The sequence below is a fragment of the Euphorbia lathyris genome, chromosome 8 (assembly GCF_963576675.1).
Source record: "Euphorbia lathyris chromosome 8, ddEupLath1.1, whole genome shotgun sequence".
Taxonomy (NCBI): domain Eukaryota; kingdom Viridiplantae; phylum Streptophyta; class Magnoliopsida; order Malpighiales; family Euphorbiaceae; genus Euphorbia; species Euphorbia lathyris.
Genome location: NC_088917.1, coordinates 54,071,466 through 54,090,625, shown reverse-complemented (window position 1 = coordinate 54,090,625; position 19,160 = coordinate 54,071,466). Strand labels below are relative to the sequence as shown.

Below are 19,160 nucleotides of genomic sequence, written 5' to 3'. Positions count from 1 at the left end.
CAATCGAGAATTATTTCCTGACGGAGCAGAAGGAAGTCAGAGGAATGCTACAGCTTTTCCTGGCGGATCAGCAAACCCTAGAGTTTCTCTCAGCGGATTTGGTGCACCCGGTCACTCACGACCAAATATTCCAGACGGTGGATCGGAGGGCCAAAGGCACAAAAAAAGAAGAAAGGGGAAAAGCAGGCGATCAAAGTCACCTTCGCCTAGACGGAGATCCTCCCGACAAGGTAGATCACCCCCATCCTCCGGATGGAGAAAAAGTAAGCGGCCAATAGAGACACCTCGTTCAGATATGCCTTCACCACCGCCGAACCAGGGGGAAGATAGGCAAGCACCTCTTGGAAGACATGGAGGGGACGATGAACAAGCTCCTCCTAGAGGACGTGGAAGTGGAGGTGGACGTTCGCCATCAGACCCGTCGTCCGGCTCTAGCTCCTCATCTTCACCAAGTCGATCCCCGCATCGGGGACGCCCCAGGGCGGGTCCAGAAAATTTTGACGATCGAGTTAGAGCTGCGGTGCTCCGCATAAATGAAGAGAATGTCAGGCATAACCCATTCGCCAATCGTGATTCACCATTTACGGCATGGATCGAAGATGAGGAAACAGATAGGCATTTCAAAATACCTAATATCTCGGTTTACATGGGTGCAGACAACCCGGAGGCCCATGCCAGAAAGTATCGAATGTTGCTCAGCCTTAACCGTGCAAATGAGGCGGTCTTATGCCGGATGTTTATCACCACATTAGGAGGCCCTGCTTATGATTGGTTCCAATCTTTACCTCCCGGATCAATAGACAGCTGGGATCAGTTGAGTAGGGAATTTTATGCTAAATTCGCCGGGTGTATCCCTCCAGTGGTCAAGTTACGGAAGCTTTTTGAATTGAAGCAGAAGACGAATGAACCCCTTCGAGAATATGTAGACAATTTCAACAAATTGTGCATACGAATTGTCGATGTGGATGTCTCCATGGCAGTGGAAGCTTTAGTGAAGAACACCACGTGTAAAAGCTTGCAGGAAGATCTAATTAGGAAGAAGCCCAGAGATATGGCAGAACTAATTGAAAGATGCAAAGACTTCATGGAGGTCGATGATATCCGCAGGGAGTCCTTATCTCCACCAAAGAAGGATAAAGGTGAATCTCGCCATCAGGATAAGGAGAAAGATAAGAACTCTAATTCCTCATCTAGAGGTCGGCGGAGGGGCTCCAAGAACAAATCGGCATACGTGTCATCATTTACGCCGCTCAATGCCTCTAAAAGCGAAGTGCTGATGTGGATTGAGAACAGTCAGCACAAACGGAGCATTTCATACCCCGAACCAAAAGGGGGTGAGTATACCAACACCGGGAAAAATCCTAAAAATTATTACAAATACCATAGAAAGAATGGCCATGACACAGACGCATGCTGGGAGTTGGCCAGGGAGATAGAAAGGCTTATCGAAAGAGGAAAGTTGGACAGGTTCGTCCAAAATGATAGTAAGAAGGGTGATGGAGACAGGTCGAGAGATGATCAGAAGAAAAAGGCAAAAGGGGCCATCAATGTCATAGCAGGCGGACCTGGATACCAACATGTGTTGAAAAAGGCGAAAACAACTGCTTTGGATAGGACAGCACTCAATCGCCCTTTTGCAGATGCCGGCTCTGAGATCTCTCCTCATGCGGATGCCCTGGTCATTACTATGATGGTGGAAGGCTGGGAGATGAAAAGCGTGATGATTGATATGGGAAGTTCATGCAATGTAATCACGAGAGGAGCATTCGCCAAGCTTATGGTCGACCCCATCCAAGTGGAAACCACCATAGTAGACATTCTGGGAGTAACAGGGCACACCATCCAAACAAAGGGCCAGGTAACATTAGATTGTGAGTTAGCTGATGAAGATCAAGTCTGGAAAGGAGATCTGGAATTCTCCATCCTGGATGGCCAGTTAGTTTACAATATTATCCTTGGGCGACCCTTTATCTCTGAAGCTGCAGCTCTCATCTCCATACACCATTTAACCATTTACATCCCCACGGCCAAGGGAGGTGTAATGATCCGAGGGAATCAAAAAGTGGCTCAAAGCCCAGATGTGATTACTCATAAGTTAAACATCATTGAGGATGCGGTTCCAGTTGCTCAGAAAAGACGGAACCATGGGCCTAAAAATCAGTATTTTTACGTATTCTTATATGTGCATTAAACTGTTATAGTATCCTATATTTTATAATTTATTCTTTCTCGCCATATTTCTTATATTCATTTGCCTAGTTTTGTTCTATGTCTTTCCAAATTCTATAGAAGAAGAAATAGCAAAGCTGAACAGGCGGATGTAATCAAAGAGGTGATAAACGCCCAATGGCTGGCGAATGAAAAGTTCCACAGGCGGATCAATTACCTCAAAGATAGGACAATTGATCCCCACCAAGGGCGGGTCCCCTTTCCACAAAGATAAGAAACACAGACCCTCAAGAGCTTTCAAATGAGCTCAACTCTCTCCTCAAAGACAGGAAAAATATTGGTCACCATCAAAAGAGGGTTAAAATTATCTCAAACATGAGAAAATTACACCCTAAACTTTCTCCTCAAAGATAGGAGAACAATAATCTCAGCGGCGGATCGATCTACCTCAAAGATAGGAAACGATTGATCGCCGTCAGGGACGGGTTAAAAATTTCTCAGACGTGAGATCTTTACACCCTTAAGTATTCTTCTCAAAAGGAGAGTATTAAGACCCGCTGGCAGATCGATTTACCTCAAAGATAGGAAACAATCGATCACCTGGGGCAGCTTAACTTCCTCACTAGGAATAAAAGCTTCTAGCCTTCAAAAAGGCTCATACTCTGAGGTATGGCTGGCCACCTACCTTGAACAAACCAAACAAATCCTAAACCAGATTCTAGAAAATTACTTGCTAAAAGATATAATGCATAAGTAAAAATAGTTCTAGAAAGAAAAGGGTCCATCAAAACAATGAAGCCTCGTCTTCATCCAAGTAATGAAGCCTCGTCTTTATCCAAGTAATGAAGCCTCGTCTTCATCCAAGCAATGAAGCCTCGTCTTTATCCAAGTAATGAAGCCTCGTCTTCATCCAAGCAATGAAGCCTCGCCTTCATCAAAGCAATGAAGCCTCGTCTTCCTCAAAAGCAATGAAGCCTCATCTTCATCAAAAGCAATGAAGTCTCGTCTTCACAAATGCAAAGTAAAAACACTTTGGAAAATGAGTAAATGCTAAAAAGGCAAGTGCCTAGAGTGTCAAAAACCCCCACAAAATGCACAAAAGTCCCTAAATGGCTGATCATTCTTACTGATCCCTAAGGGCGGGTCATTCTCCTCAATATGGCAGAACTGAAGAAAAGAAGTCCCTAAGGCGAATCATAATCCTATGCGGTAGGAACAAATGGTCCCATAAAGGGCGGGTTATTCCTTTCTAAAGGAAATATAACTCTCAAGAAGCCCCTAGAGGCTAACAATGGATACAGCTGACCACCTATCCACGAAGAAGAAAAAACCCCTAAAAGCGCATCATATCCATATATGATCCCATCTAGGGCGGGTCCACTTTCCTCCAAGATAGAAAAATAAAACACCCTTTAGACAGCCCTGAAGAGCTTTTTATACCTTTAGGGGGGGCTTCTGATAACAACCCAAATTATTCTTGAATAAGGAATAAGGGAAAATTAATAGAAATAATGGCAAACCATTATTCCTTCTAAAAGAGATATTTATGCATGATTAATATGGAATTAATGACAATTATTGCAGGATTAATGCATGGGTGAATATATAAATAATGAAGAAAAGGAAGGAGTTTCTAGCATTATGCCACATCATGTGAACCATGGCGAGATACGCCATAACGAGATACGCCCGATGAGAGCGAGTAGTGGAGACCCGCCATAGCTCTCAAGGAGAGCGTACATACGCCTTGACGGATCAAAGAATACGAAAAGGCACCTTTATTACCATCCATGAATGGGAATAAATACAATTAAATGGCAATTAATAGCCATTAAAGGGGAATAAAGACTTGACTGTTCAAATACCTCAACTCTGAGGGTTTCGATGCTAAATGCTGGGATTAATGGAGAATTGATAGCAATTAAAGATGAGTAATGACATGACTCTTCACCTGCTTCCCCATTAATGTTGAAGGTTACAGAAACCTATATAAATACCCCAGCTTCATAGGATCAAAGGTACACTTACTGATTCTCTACTTTTGTGCTTACAGTTTATTCTCAGAAATATTACTGACTTTGGCATCGGAGTGTCCCCGGCCGATCCCAACGGCGCCTCACAGGGAAGTGCTCCGATCAAGGATTTTTCCACATGTTATCAGATCCCTAGAAGGATAAGTAGGTTTAATCGCCTTAGGCCTAAGCAACTCATATTAGATTATCGATTAATTGTTAAATTAGGTTGAAATTCATATTATCGTATCATTCCATTCACCTTCTGATTTAATTGCCTTGCTTAAAATCATTTAAGAGTAGGATTAGCTTAGATAAAACCAATCAATCCAACCCCATATCGCCTAAATAACATTAGAAGTCTAGTAGTTTGGTACTTGCGGTATAAATCATGTGGATTCGATACCTGGACTTGTCCAGATTTATTACTTGATAACGACGGGATACACTTATCCTTAGTGAGCCTTTGAGCGACAGCTCGGGCGCATCATCTACCAAAACAAATTAGGAGCTAGAATCAAAGTGTTGGAATCTCATGTTAATAAAGTTCAAGTCAAAACTCTCTATCTGTTGATAAGGATAAATGGAATACATTCCCCATATTCTCAAGCCTCAGTGGTCTTAATTTTTCCAAATTCGCTTATTATTTAACTTGGTAGATACTTTTAACCAAACTAGACCCATTTCATTATTAATCACCCTAACCCTGGTACAACCCCTGTCAAAAGACCTTCTGATAATGTTGCTTTTCAATTCAAATTAGTGGAGCCCGGGCCAATTTGCAAGCATATGGTACTTAATTATTCATGGCATGGGTGACGAGTGGTAAACACCTAACCTAAACACATTGAGAGAATTGTGTGAATCACTCAGTAAGGCATTTGATAGTCCAATTGTATTAATCAACTTAGCCAGAATTTTCATCTCCTTGATTTACTCCTCATTCATAATCAACTGCGATATTAATTATTCTACTAATGATACCATTAGTCCCATCATTAATACAACGAAATATGAGAGTTTTCTTTTGGATCTTATCACCATGCTCCACTACCAGTTCCTGATCACCGTCGTTGATGTCTGACCGGACCTTAATAACCAGTCATTGTTAGATTGCTTCCTTCCGGTCTGAACAAGCATATGAGAGCCATGTAACTTTTCAACTTCTCCATCAATCGAATCATAAACTTTTGGACATGAGAAATCTGTATGGTCTAAAAAACTACACACAAAACAAAAAATATTGATTCTCTCGTAGCGAAATTCTGCCCAGAACCCATCTCTAGTTGGACGTTTTATTCTCCTCATAAGCGGTTTTCGGACATTAGAGAGAAATCTACCACCTACTCAAAATTGAGATCTCTATCATCAATCAGAATACTTATATCTTTCTCTTCCTCCAGACTCAAATTGGTATATATAGTCTCGATACTACTGACGACGTCATGAAATAAAACAACATAAAACAAAACAATAAAACTTGTTATCCAAAACAAGAGAAAACAAAACTTGTTATCAGAAACAAGACAAAACATAACTTGTTATTAGAAACAAGATAAAACCATGTATGCTCTAAAATTACAACATAGATGAGAAGAAAGATAAGCTTCCTTATTTAGGATTTCCATCTTCCTCTCTTTCTAAGTATATTATTGGATTTAATTTAATGTTTTTAAATGTAAATTAAAAGCTTTTTGAGTAAATTTTATAAAAAGTTATAAATTAAGAGGATCAAATAATATTTTTCCAATAAGACCATATACATCGTTTTTTTACAATTAAATTTTATATAAGTTGATTTAAAAGAAAAAACAATAATCATATGTTTTTTTTTGTGAATACAATTATCATATGTTAGGCATATGAATTGAAGACTTTTAAAATTAACAGTGGCATGCTTGTTTTTTTGTTTTAGTGTCAACATGCATGTTTTCCATATCATGCATGTGCAAGACATGTACTTAGGATTTGCCACATGTAGTTAGTGTGATAATTATTTTATTATTATTAAATTAATTTATAATCCACTATGTATTTAGCTTATGATCCATTTTCGCATCAATAGTATTTTTTGTTATTTTATTCCATTTTCTATATAAAAGAAATATATATAGATGGTTAAAACTTTTATATATATATACATATATATATATTAATTAGCCATTAATTTATTCTTGTGATATAAATTAATCAATTGAGTGTATAAATATTTCATGGGAGTAACTCAAGTGGGAGGTCAAAAGATTGTAGAGTTTTGTGTGCAAAAATAAAAGTTGTACACGAAAGTTTGAAACAAGGTAAATGTTGTACATCACGTACATATACTTTACCCAACAAAATTGTTATATAAATTCAATTAAAATATGTATTATACTATCTAAAAGAACATGTATATTTATAACATATATCTTTTAAAATATGCGGACATCAATATTTCAACAACAATATCATTAAAAAAACTCAAACAAATAAAATATAATATTCACAAGTAATATAATTTACCAAAAGTTATTAAACAATTTTTTGAAAATCTTAAACTATATCATGAAAACACAATGACGGGATCAAAACTCCGGATGACCCGCGGTTCAAATATTTCATAATAAAATTTTCATGACGTCACTAAAAAATATAATTATATCCAAAAAATATACAATTATTATTACACGTTAACCCTTGCATTACCATTGCTTCAATAAATAATGAGCCACAAGTGAATTATACGATATTGTACATACTTTTATAATGATGCAACAATAGAATTAGGATAGCAGTAAACTTACAATAATTCTATTGGCACATTGAATTAATTTATGTAAAGGATTTGTTTGGCAAAGAGATATTTGAGGTAAAATTAGAACTTTTGACCATTTTTAAAGGTTTTGACTAGTAAATCCTCTTACAGTGGTGTTTGGTAAAAATATGTTAGAAAGAGCTTCAAAATTATATATATTAAAATTAATAATTAAATTAATAAATATTATTAAAAAACAATATAAAATATTAGGTAAATAATTAATGTAATCAGTTAACTAAACTCCATTTGTTAAATAGACCAAAGTGCAGTGTTTCAATTTGTCAAAAATCTCTCTTTGTAGATAAGGGACTAATATCTATGTAATTTTAAAGAAATTCAGAAGTAAATTAAATGTTTTTAAAATATAGAAAGATAATTGATTTTGATAAACAATGTGAAGGGCTAAAAAGGGTTAATACATCATTTGTCCCTTGAACTTGTCCAAAATAGTTGATTGGCCTCCTGAACTTTCAAACTGTCTCGATAGCCCTTTGAACTTGCATAAAATGTTCAGTTAGCCCCCTGAACTTGCATAAAATGTAATCAATTAATGACTCGGTTGTTAAAAAGTAAGTTAAATGCGGAAGATATGTTGCACGCATCTTAAAAAAGTAAAACGACCAAGATCGGGGTATGCGATTATAATATTAGAGAAGAAAATGTTTTATAGTTGAATAGGTAAGAAATTATTTTTTAACATGTTTTAATCTATTTTATGAAGTATGTAATAACATTCTAAGGCACGTGTAACATATTTTCCGCATTTGACTTACTTTTTTACGACCGAATGATTAATTGATTACATTTTACGCAAGTTTAGGGGGCCAATCAACCATTTTAGACAAGTTCAAGGGGCAAATGATGTATTAAGCCGGCTAAAAATGTATATAGACCTTAAAAAAATTATAAATTAAATTAAATGGATGGGATAATTTTATTAACTTTCTTCATACATAAAAGGCAAAAGTAATTATTAGGTTTGATTTTTATTTTTTTTGTTCATTAAGCCTTGATTTTTTTATTTGTACAAGCTTCTGATCATTTATTTTTCGTCTCATTAAGTCATTGCTTACTAAATTAGTAAGTTGTGAACATCTAATTCTATTAAAAAGACGTTATTAATTTCATCTGTATTTAAAATTATATATATAAAAAATTTAAAGTTTGAAATAATGTTTTTACAGTTTTCCTATAGCCACATTATACATCTAAAACTGCTTTCAAGCAGCGAAGAAGTACAAATTTCGAATGCATGTGAAATGAATAGTCATCTGTTAGCCGAGTTTTATGTTCAAAATTGATTTTTTTTTGTCATCAAGAGCTTAATGAGACAAAAAAAAAATCAGTAAATTAATGTATTCGAATAAAAGATCAAGGATTTAATAAACTAAAAATGAAAAATAATGGATCTAATGATAATTTTTGCCTGTATAAAAATCTTACTTTAATCGTTTATAAAAAAAAAATCTTACTTTAATATTGATTTTGCTGGTTTTATATTTATATTGCATTGCATTGAAAACGTGACTAAAATTATGGGAAAGGACAAAAGTTGCATTCAATTTGGTTTAGTAGCTCTATAACTGGGCTGAAAAATAAAAAAAAAATTACCAATTTTCGGCGGCGGCCCGGGGCTCCAGTCCCGGCCTAATTCTGTGTATGTGACAACAAGTAATAAATCAATTAAAGCAAAATATCCGAAAATAATAAATAAAATTCACGAATAACCATATCATAATGTTCAAAAGTAAATTATAATAAAGCAAGAAAATAATAATAATAATAATAATAATAATAATAATAAAATGTTTTTGCTTAGGTGGCCTAGTTGGTGCCTAGACGGTTAAAAATTGCTTAGGGATCATAAAATCATCAAGAGAAACTAATCGGATAAAATCGGATCGAATTTCCAATTTCAAACACCTAGACAGTTCAGACGGTTTTGGTTTTGAAAAGTGACTGCAACTGATTATTGGAGTTGTCTTGTGCTAAAACTTGTGCACCTTTAAATATTAATGTTAAAGTACATTTTTATATACATTTCTGCCATTTTTCTAAGCAGCTTTATAAATGAAAGAACTTGTTATATAAATAGACTATTCCTGATAACTTTAGAGGTTTTTACTACAATAACCTGTAGGAAAATGATAATTTACTCATCATTTTATTACATGCACGTAAACTTGTTAATGTCACGTTTTAAAACAATATCCAATCTTAGAGAAGTGACGAGCTGCCTTCAACTGATATAGCAATCATCAATTACTTGTTTCTTATTGTTACCCAATTCTGCTCATGCTTCTGTTTTTGTTTTTGAATGAATTAACCCCAATTTTTTCAATCTATTGAGTCATCTTTGGGCTTTCCTACGTGAGGTGGCGATAGAAATCACATGGGTTCTGCTTATAATAACATGATGGAATTTTACGTATTGCATCAGTTACACATTGGCAATCGTCCCATGCTCCTCGAATAATCGGGGTGACTTGGCGTTTTTGGCTTGAATGTGACTCCACTTATGTGGTTAATCTTCTCAAGCAACGTTCTGACCAAGTCCCTTGGATATTAAGACAGAATTGGTTGCAATGTTTATTTTATCTCTCATCTGCGCGCTTCCTTGTGACACACATCTACCAGGAGGGGAATTGAGCAGCTGATGCGCTGGCTCGGTTTGGTCAAACTGCTGAGGGTATTTGTTGGTGGAATTCGGCGCCATCTTTTTTACAATTCTTTTATTTTTGATGATTTTAATTTTGTTGAGCAATGTAATTGGTTTCGGATACTTTGTTCCGTTTTGGAATTTTTTAATTTCTTTTAAAATATTGGGCCTAACTTGTTGTGGGATTTCGTGGGTGCCTGCCTAGTTCGGCCCTCGTCTTTCTCCTCTTTGCTAGCCTCCCGCTTTCATTAAAAAAAAAAAGTTTTTAACCACATTAAAAATATAAAATCAAGTATATAAAATATTGCTTTCCATGTGTTGAAAATAAAAATTATAAAACTCTTTTAACCAAATTTTATATTCACCAAGTTCAATATATAAAATTAAAAGATCATAAAATTAGTTCATCAAAAAAAAAAAAAAAATCAAAGATCACAGAATGCATTTATCCATAAAAAAGAGTTATTATCATTGCCTTGGTCACATGATCTTATCGTACCCTCTCAAGAGGGAATTTTTTCTGGTAAACTCAACAAAACAGAAAGACAATTTCACAAGTCATACATAAACTACAAAACTACATATAGTTTTGGAGAGTAAAAGTAAGAGGGTTCATATGACAGAACCAATCTGCAGCCGGAATCAATTGACTCTTTTTATGTTTTTGTTTCTGAAACACCTATTTTTAAAATATCTTGAAAAGAAGTCCTCCATGTGTTGCAAAAAAGGGTGCAAATACAAGTGATTCAACTGCCATAAGCTTTATAAGTATGTTGAGTGATGGTCCTGATGTGTCTTTCAATGGATCCCCAACTGTGTCACCAATTACAGCTGCCTTGTGTGGTTCTGATCCTTTCGGTCCAAGACTTCTTGCATGCTCACAACTACCAGCCTATCATCCATCAACACATAATTTCACAAGATTGTTCCGGGTTTAATTTCACACGCCTAAATACGTTAGGGGTATTTTTGACCCTTAAACATGAAGAATTAAATATGTACCTCAATATACTTCTTGGCATTATCCCAAGCACCACCAGTGTTGGATGCAGAGATGGCAATCTGTTGCATACAGGCACAAGGAAAATCAACTTCACAGGGTACAAGTGAATGGTCACTGTAAAACAGTTTTAAAATGTTGACACATTCAGCTTACCTGTACGCCAGATACAAGTGATCCAGCTAGGACTCCGGAGAGAGTTTCGACGCCGAAAAATATCCCAACAATGAGAGGGGTGAGCATCACCAGTGCACCAGGTGGGATCATCTCTTTGATGGAAGCATCGGTGGAGATCTTAACACAGGTAGCATAGTCAGGCTTGGCAGTGCCTTCCATCAGACCTGGGATGGTGTTGAATTGCCTGCGAACTTCCTCAACCATCTTTAGAGCTGCTTTTCCAACACTCTTCATAGTCATGGCAGAAAACCAATAAGGAAGCATTGCACCCACAATCAAACCAATGAAAACTTTCGGTGTTAACACATCTACTGTTGAAATGGAAGCTCGACTAACAAAAGCACCGAAGAGGGCAAGGGACACGAGGGCTGCAGAGCCGATTGCGAAACCCTGAAATGCACAGCATAACAAATCTATTAGAGAAATTCAGATAACACATTTAGCATATCAGTGCATTTGATTTCTATGAAGAGTATGGTCAAATTGAACGTTCAGCAAAATACTTGTTGACATTAATAAATCATATAATATGGTAAAGTGCAATTTAAAATCAAATATACAAACCTTCCCAATAGCAGCGGTGGTGTTTCCAGCAGCATCAAGGGCATCTGTTCTCTCTCGGATTCTGTGGCTCATGCCTGCCATCTCAGCAATACCTCCAGCATTATCACTAATAGGACCATATGCATCAATAGCCAATCCAGTTGCAATGGTGCTAAGCATTCCAAGAGCAGCTACTGCAATACCATACATAGCTGCAAAGCTAAAACTAACAAAAATGCTGACTGCAATGGCAAAAATGGGAATAATGACAGATTTATATCCCAGTGCAAGCCCAAAAATAACATTAGTAGCAGCTCCAGTTCGGCAGGAATCAGCAACATCTTGAACGGGGCTGCAATTTAGTGCAAAGCAAGAGTTGAATCAATTGCTATTATGAAAAAGATAAAAAAGGGGAACCCAAACAAAAAACCAACAATATCATAAATAGCTCTGATCCTAACCTGTATGCATTGCTGGTGTAGTACTCAGTAACAAATCCAATTATAAGCCCAGCCCAGAGGCCAACTGAAACACATAAGAAAAGTTGCCTGCACATAGACAGTGGCAATACATTCAATAAATATTCCAGTGACAAAACCCTCTTTCATGCAAAATAACTGGTGGAACAAGGCCATGTGAGTGAAGGAAAAAACAAAAGGGGTTCATCCTCTTTATGATTTAAGTTTGGAACCTGCTTTTGATAATTTATTTTTTTCTGTTCTAGAGTTAAAAAACCAGCTTTTCCAAAGAGCTAAATTTTCCAGCTTCTTCCAAATGCTGTCTCCATAAGGCAGTTTTATGAAAACATTTTTAAAAGATAGTTTCTAGAAGCTGGCTTGGCTTTTGCAATAATGAACTAGTGCTTACCAGTTCTTGACAACTTTCTGTGTCCCGAAATTGTAGATAGTGAAGGTAGATGGCAGAGCAACCCAACTAACCAAGGCAATTCCAACGGTCATAAACACAGTTGAGATGATGAGCTGCCTCTTCAAAGCTGGCTCAATTTCCTTTACAGCCTTGACTTCACAGAAATCGGTAGCAAATAAGGTTGTGAGCAAGCAAACAAGGATACCCACAGAACTGATGATAAGTGGATATAGCATTGGAGTCAGTTCATGATTGATTCCAAAAGAGGAGATGGAAGCAACAACTAAGGCAGCACAGGAAGACTCTGCATATGAGCCGAAAAGGTCAGATCCCATTCCAGCTATATCCCCAACATTGTCACCGACATTGTCCGCAATCACCTGAGGAAAAATAAAAAGCAACTTAAGTTTCAGTTCAATTAAGATACAATACAATGTCATAAGAAAATAGAAGAGTTCCTTACAGCTGGGTTTCTTGGATCATCTTCAGGGATATTCCTTTCCACTTTGCCCACAAGATCAGCACCAACATCAGCAGCTTTAGTGTAAATACCTCCACCAACTCTTCCGAACAGGGCCATGGAAGATCCTCCAAGACCATAACCAGTTATGGCCTCAAATAGACCAGCCCAGTCATCACCATAATACAGCTTAAAGAGGTTGATGGTAATAAAAAGCACCAAAAGTCCATTTGCAGCAAGCAGAAAACCCATGACTGCACCGGATCTAAATGCAGTTATGAAAGCCTTTCCAACTCCTTTTCTTGCCTCAAGGGTAGTTCTAGCATTTGCAAATGTAGCAATTTTCATCCCAAGAAATCCAGAAACCACAGAAGTGATAGCTCCAAGCAAGAAAGATATAGTGCTGAAGACAGCAGTAGCTAGAGCTGGCTTGCACATCTTGAATTCATCATAGGTACAAGGCTGAGGGTTGGTGCTGAAACCCTCCACAGAGCCAAGGAATATGAAAATAAGGACAGCAAATGCAATCATGAAAACTCCAACATACTGATATTCAGTGAAGAGGAAGGACGTTGCCCCTGCAACATTTACAAACTAATCAGTGTGCGGAGAAGATGACACTTCAATGGTGGTGACTGCTGACAGATGATTAATCATTGACATAATACAAAATGAAAACACTCCTACCTTCTAATTGGAATATGTTTCAATTCAACATGAAAAGAACAGCAACAGAAGCTCAATTAAAAGTAAAACTTCCTTTGTTTTCCTACAAGCAAATTGCATCACTATCTATATTCTTCTACACACAGAAATCAAATATATTTCCATCCTAGAAATTATATTTGCCTAGACAACAACAACATTGAACTGTAAAACACTAAACCAATATTCCTAGTCACTAATCTATCTAGGCATTATATTCTACGCAAGTTGTCACTGAAGTGAATTGGAGGGAATTTAAAAGGCCAAAAAATCACAAGAAATATCTACTTCATAAAACACCAATCATATAGATAAATTAGGACATCTCGATGCTTATTAGTTATTACCAACTTAAACAAATTTTGTTTACAGCTCATCATCGAAGGAGCAATCTGAGTATCATAATTATATAGAAGGGATCGTATTCACATTATTTCAAAAAAATTAAGATGATGAGAGCCAAAAATAGCCATGCGTATAAATTGAGGCAAAAATAGGGGCACTAATATGCATTCAGGAATTATTTTTAATCTGGATATTGTGTACAATGGATTGAAATTCTGAGATCTATGATGGTTGGAAATTAAATCAAGCTTGGTGGGTTTAGATGACAACAAAAATCAATTATAAGAAAACGTCGAAAGTTAGTAACTTCTCTGCTCACAAGTCACACACATTTGTTTTTCTTCCACAAAGACATTCTCATTACTCAGTCTTAAACAATAAACAAGTTCCAGATCTCAATTGTATTCAAAGTCCAAAACAAAATCACACTGAAACGAAACGAATCAATGTTATGACTCATATAACTAAAAAGAAGAATTGCGAGTAAGATTTCAAAATTCCTCTGTAATTCAATTCCGAAGAAACGATCGAACGCATGCATGCATAAACATGAATATGAATAAAATTACCTTCAGAGATGGCGTTTTGAATTTCGGCACATTTAAGAACAACACTATGATCATTAAGAGCTTCTTCCTCTTCAATAAGATAATCACCATAACCATTTTTGGTATCTTTATTATGTCCCGAGTCTTTCCCAGCAGGTACAAGCTTCACTTTGGAAACAAGCACCCATTGGATTAAAGAGAATGCAATTCCGATAATAGCACATACCGGAATCAAAGTCTCCGTCCAGAGATCTGCTAAAATCGTCACACCCATACTAAATACGTCTCCAATGGAGAGTGCAGAGTGAAGGAGAAATAAGAGGAAGGTGAGTACGAGTTTGGACTGAACAAAGAGGAGGAGACTATATGTATATATATATATACAAGGAGAGAAGAGGGTAATGTAAAATATACAGCAGAAGAAGAAGAAGACGGCAGTGTGATTATAGTGGGAGATCTAATTCGGTATATGTGAAAATGTCCATAATAACAGTGTGTTGTGTTCTTGTTATCATTGGAAAAGGATACATATTTACTCGAAAAATTAGATTAACAGCTCATTTTAATTGTTTCTGTTGCTAAATTTAGTTTTTGTTGAGTTTGTTTGGGTAAATGGATAGATTTTGCGGATAATGTATCCCATAAAATGTTGGAAAATAAATATTGTTTCTTTTGTTCAATTTTATCCCTTTTAATTAAATACAAGTAAAAATTACTAACAACCCCAAAATATATCAGTAATTATTTTTACAGTTTAAACCACTATTCGTTCAAATACTCATGAGCTATTTAAATATTAGTTTTATGCTTGCGCTAGTACTCTGAATTCAAAATTCTCTATTTAATCAATTTAAATTTCGAGTGGATACTCTTTCTGTGCATATTTTCGAATTGAAAGCCGTTATTTTTACTATTCAGATTGCTTGGGAAAAAGGATGGCAAAAATTATGGGTGGAATGCGATTCTGTTTATGTGGTAAATTTGCTTAGGAAGCGCTCTTTAGTTATTCCATGGGCGTTGCGATAGGATTGGATTACTTGTCTCCGGCATTGTTCTTCTATGGATCTAAATGTTACTCATATTTTTCGCGAAGGAAATAGAACAGCTGATGCATTGGCTAAATTTGGCGTCACAACAGATCATATTGTTTGGTGGAATTCTGCACCAGTTTTTTGCAATAGATTTATTTCTGATGATATGTATTGTTTAGAACAATTTCGTTTCTCTTAATTTTTCTCCTGTATTTTTTCCTCATTTTAATAAAATTTGAGTCTGGATTTTTGTTTGGTTTTGTGAAGATGCCAACCTAATTGGGATCTTTGCATTCCGATCTTAGCCTGTAACCCAACATTTACTTAAAAAAAATATTTAATCAATTTAAAATTATTAATTACTTAAGTTAACCTTAACTAGTGACAAAATTAATTTAAGCTAAGGAAAAAAATGCAAAGGATAAATTAAAAAAATAGTTAAAAATAATTGTCTCTCTCGAATGAGAGTTTTTCTCGTCTCTCCCTAATGAGAGTTGTATTATCGTGGCTCTCTTCTACCTTGCATTCGGGTTTGCACTTTTGTTAGGCTCGTCATTACTGCCACTTTTATTTCTCTTATCTTATTTCGTCCACCATCTTCATCTTCATTCCCTTTTCTGTTTCTTAACTATGGAGGATAACATGGCTATGCTCCAGATCGATGGCGACGAGTTTGATGGGCTGGACATTTGAGGATACAGGGTTACGTATTGTCGATCGTGTTGTTATTGATAAAACAGTAAATTTCAACGATATGAAGCTTAAGATGGCTAATCTATGGAGACCGGGACGGGAAGTGGTAATTGAAGAGCTCTCTGATAGCTTATTTTCCTTTGAATTTTTCCATGAAGGAGATAAAGATCGTAATCTAGCGGGGGGGCCTTGGTCCTTCGATAATCAACCACCGGTTATGAATGTATGGAAGCGAGGATTTAGTCTGGATATTGTGCAGCTGAACTATATGGATATCTCGGTGCATCTACATGATTTGTCGGTTGGAGTAATGTTATAGCATGTTGGCAAACAGATAGCAAATTTCATTTGTTCTTTTGCTGAAGTTGACCTAAATAATGATTCTATGTTCAACAGACAGTTCATGCGTCTTCAGGTTCTGTTGGATGTATGGAACCTACTAAAACAAGTAAAGAAGATTCTTTGTTCCAAAGTCACATGGCCATTCATCTCTTTCAAATATGAACATATAGGGTTACTTTGTTATCTCTATGGTTTGTTAGGCCACTCTAAACGATTCTGTGAGAGGATATTCAAGCCTGGTTCAAAAGACTTGAAAAAGGAGTGGTGCGAATGGCTAAAAGCCTCGGTACAAAGAGGCGGTGACCAGGGTGGGTCTAAGTGGCTGAGGACGGCGAGCAGTGGTAGGGTTGGAGGCGAGAAATTTTTTTTAAAATCCTCAACATTCTCTTACCGTATATACTGCCTATCCTATTGCCAGTAGTTTCAGAGATAATAAAGGGGAATTAAATAAATCTCCTATTGATATTCCTACACCCATTAACTCACGTGATAAGTCCATTTCAGGCTCCGACCCACGTCTTGGGAATTTGTTTTCTGCACTGGATAATAAGGCTAATATTGATGTTGCAATGATCAATGATGATGAAGAAGGATTAGAATTTACAAACGATCGGAAGAGAAGAAGGGACGGACCAGGGATTTTGTTGGGAGAGACCTCGACAAGTGCGGATGCTAATAAGGATTTTTCTCCCAACGGTAAACTGACATAAGACGCTGTTGATGTGGCGTTTTTCTTTTCTCTGAAACGGTCAGGCCTGTCTCTTAGGTCCACCAATCTGACTGAGTTGCCTTAGCTGTAATTATCGGGGACTATGGAATTCTTAGGTAATTCGAAGTCTTATGGAGCTTGTGAAAGCTCATCCCCCATCTGTAATTGTACTTATTGAAACATTATATGATAAAGAAAAAGAATTAAATGGATTAAGACCCGCATCAAGTTTGACGGATGTTTTGCAGTCAGTTGTCGGGGTCATAGTGGGGGCCTGGCAGTGTTATGGAAAAATTCCAAAGAAGTTTCAGTAGAAGTTTTTTCTGATTATCATATTGAGTTGCATATCTCGTATCAAAAAAAAGGTGATTGACGCCTCATTGGCTTTTATGGTTTTGCTAATAGATTTGAGCAGGGTCTTTCTTTGGCTCTTCTTCACCAAACTGCATCTTTTTTAATTTTACCATCAGTCTTTATTGGCGATTTTAATTGTATCTTACATCCGTCTGAGAAGCAACAGGGCCCGCCTTACCCTCTCTCTCTTATAAATAACTTTGTAGCTACTGTGGCTCAATGAAATTTACATCAAATTTTGACAACATGGATCCTTTTACTTGGAAAAGAGGTCGTGGTATAGTTGGTTGTGCGCCCGTGAAAAATTAGACAGGGCTTTTTCCTCGATCTCTTGGGCCTCAAAATTCAAGCAACATAAGTTAATGAGTCTGATTTCCTCCTATTTAGATCATTCCCTTCTTCTCCTAGAATTTTACTACCATCCCGAATATACAAAGAAATGCAACTTCCAATTTGACATGGTTTGGCTATTAAAGGACGCGTTTAATGAAGTAGTTCAAAATAATTGGAGTGTAGGGAGAGGTGGATCAGTAGTTTCACAACTTTCCTCATGTTCATCTTCTATAGAACATTGGGGCAATAAATTTAGAAGCTATTTTTCTTGTCCGATTGCTCATTGTCGCTTAGTCCTTAAAAAAACTCAAAAGTAGTACACTTCATACTGATGTTAGCCGATTTCTAGAATAAAAAAAAAAGCAGTTAGACTGTTTACTATATCAAGAAGAAAGCTTTATGAGGCAGCGTGCAAAGATTTTCTGGCTTATGGGAGGTGATTGCAACTCCAAAAAAAAATCCATGCTTGTTTGCAGCCAAAGGAATCAGAACTTTATTAAACGTCTTCGTGGAAATGATGGTGTCTTTATGGAAAATGGGAGTGAACTGTGTAATCTTATTAATATTTATTTCTCTAATGCTCTCAACTTTAGTAATATCAATGATTATGTTGTTGTTTCTGTGTTTACTGGGGTTGCGACTGCTTATATGAATGTTATATTGACTGCTTCTCTTGACCCCTCTAAATTTTAAGACTCATATTTTTCAAACCCAAACTGATAAAGCCCCTAGACCAAATGGGTTAAATCCGAGGTTTTATCAACATTTTTGGCGTCTGATTGGGCCTGATATTTTTGCTACTTATTCTGATTAATTGCATAGAACTGAATTCCCTGCTAATTTAAATGATATTGTGATCACTCTTACCTCGAAATGTGACAACCCTGAATGGCTTAAAGATCTCTGCCCCATTGCCTTATACAATGTATTGTATAAGATTATTACTAAAGTCCTTACTAAATTGCCTAAAACTTATTTTATCGGATATCATCTCTGAGAGTCCGTCAACTTTTGTACCGAGTTGATCAATTGTTGACAGTGTTCTAGGGGCTTTTGAGTCTTTTCATTTTATGAAGCAGAAAAATAAGGTACATATATGTAATTTCACTTTAAAAATTGATATCGGTAAGGTATATGATTGAGTGGATCGGGGTTTCTTGAAGGCAGTGCTTATCAGAATGGGGTTTAGTGATACTTCGATGTCCTAGATAACGTTATGTGTGACTACAGTGTCTTATTCAGTAGCTATTAATGGTGTTTTAACTGAGCGTTTTACCCCGGGTAGAGGTCTTAGACAGGGTGACCCACTTTCTCCATATCTTTTCATCTTAACCGAAATATACAGATAAAATATGGATCGGATCTGGGCCCGGATACACTCGTTTGCTCGTCGGGGATCCGCTTTCTGCTTACGGA

General features: G+C 36.5%; 1 protein-coding gene across 1 annotated transcript; it reads right to left on the bottom strand.

The window, feature by feature from the left end:
* Positions 1-10,057: 10,057 nt before the first annotated feature.
* Positions 10,058-14,799, bottom strand: LOC136202250 (pyrophosphate-energized vacuolar membrane proton pump-like). The gene is made up of 8 exons (XM_065992753.1): positions 14,304-14,799; positions 12,688-13,262; positions 12,225-12,604; positions 11,819-11,905; positions 11,379-11,709; positions 10,794-11,204; positions 10,640-10,699; positions 10,058-10,529 (listed from the first exon to the last, which is right to left on the bottom strand). Exons 1-8 carry the CDS (start codon positions 14,554-14,556, stop codon positions 10,323-10,325), a joined length of 2,304 nt encoding a protein of 767 aa, XP_065848825.1. The 5' UTR covers positions 14,557-14,799; the 3' UTR covers positions 10,058-10,322.
* Between the last annotated feature and the right edge of the window lie 4,361 nt (positions 14,800-19,160).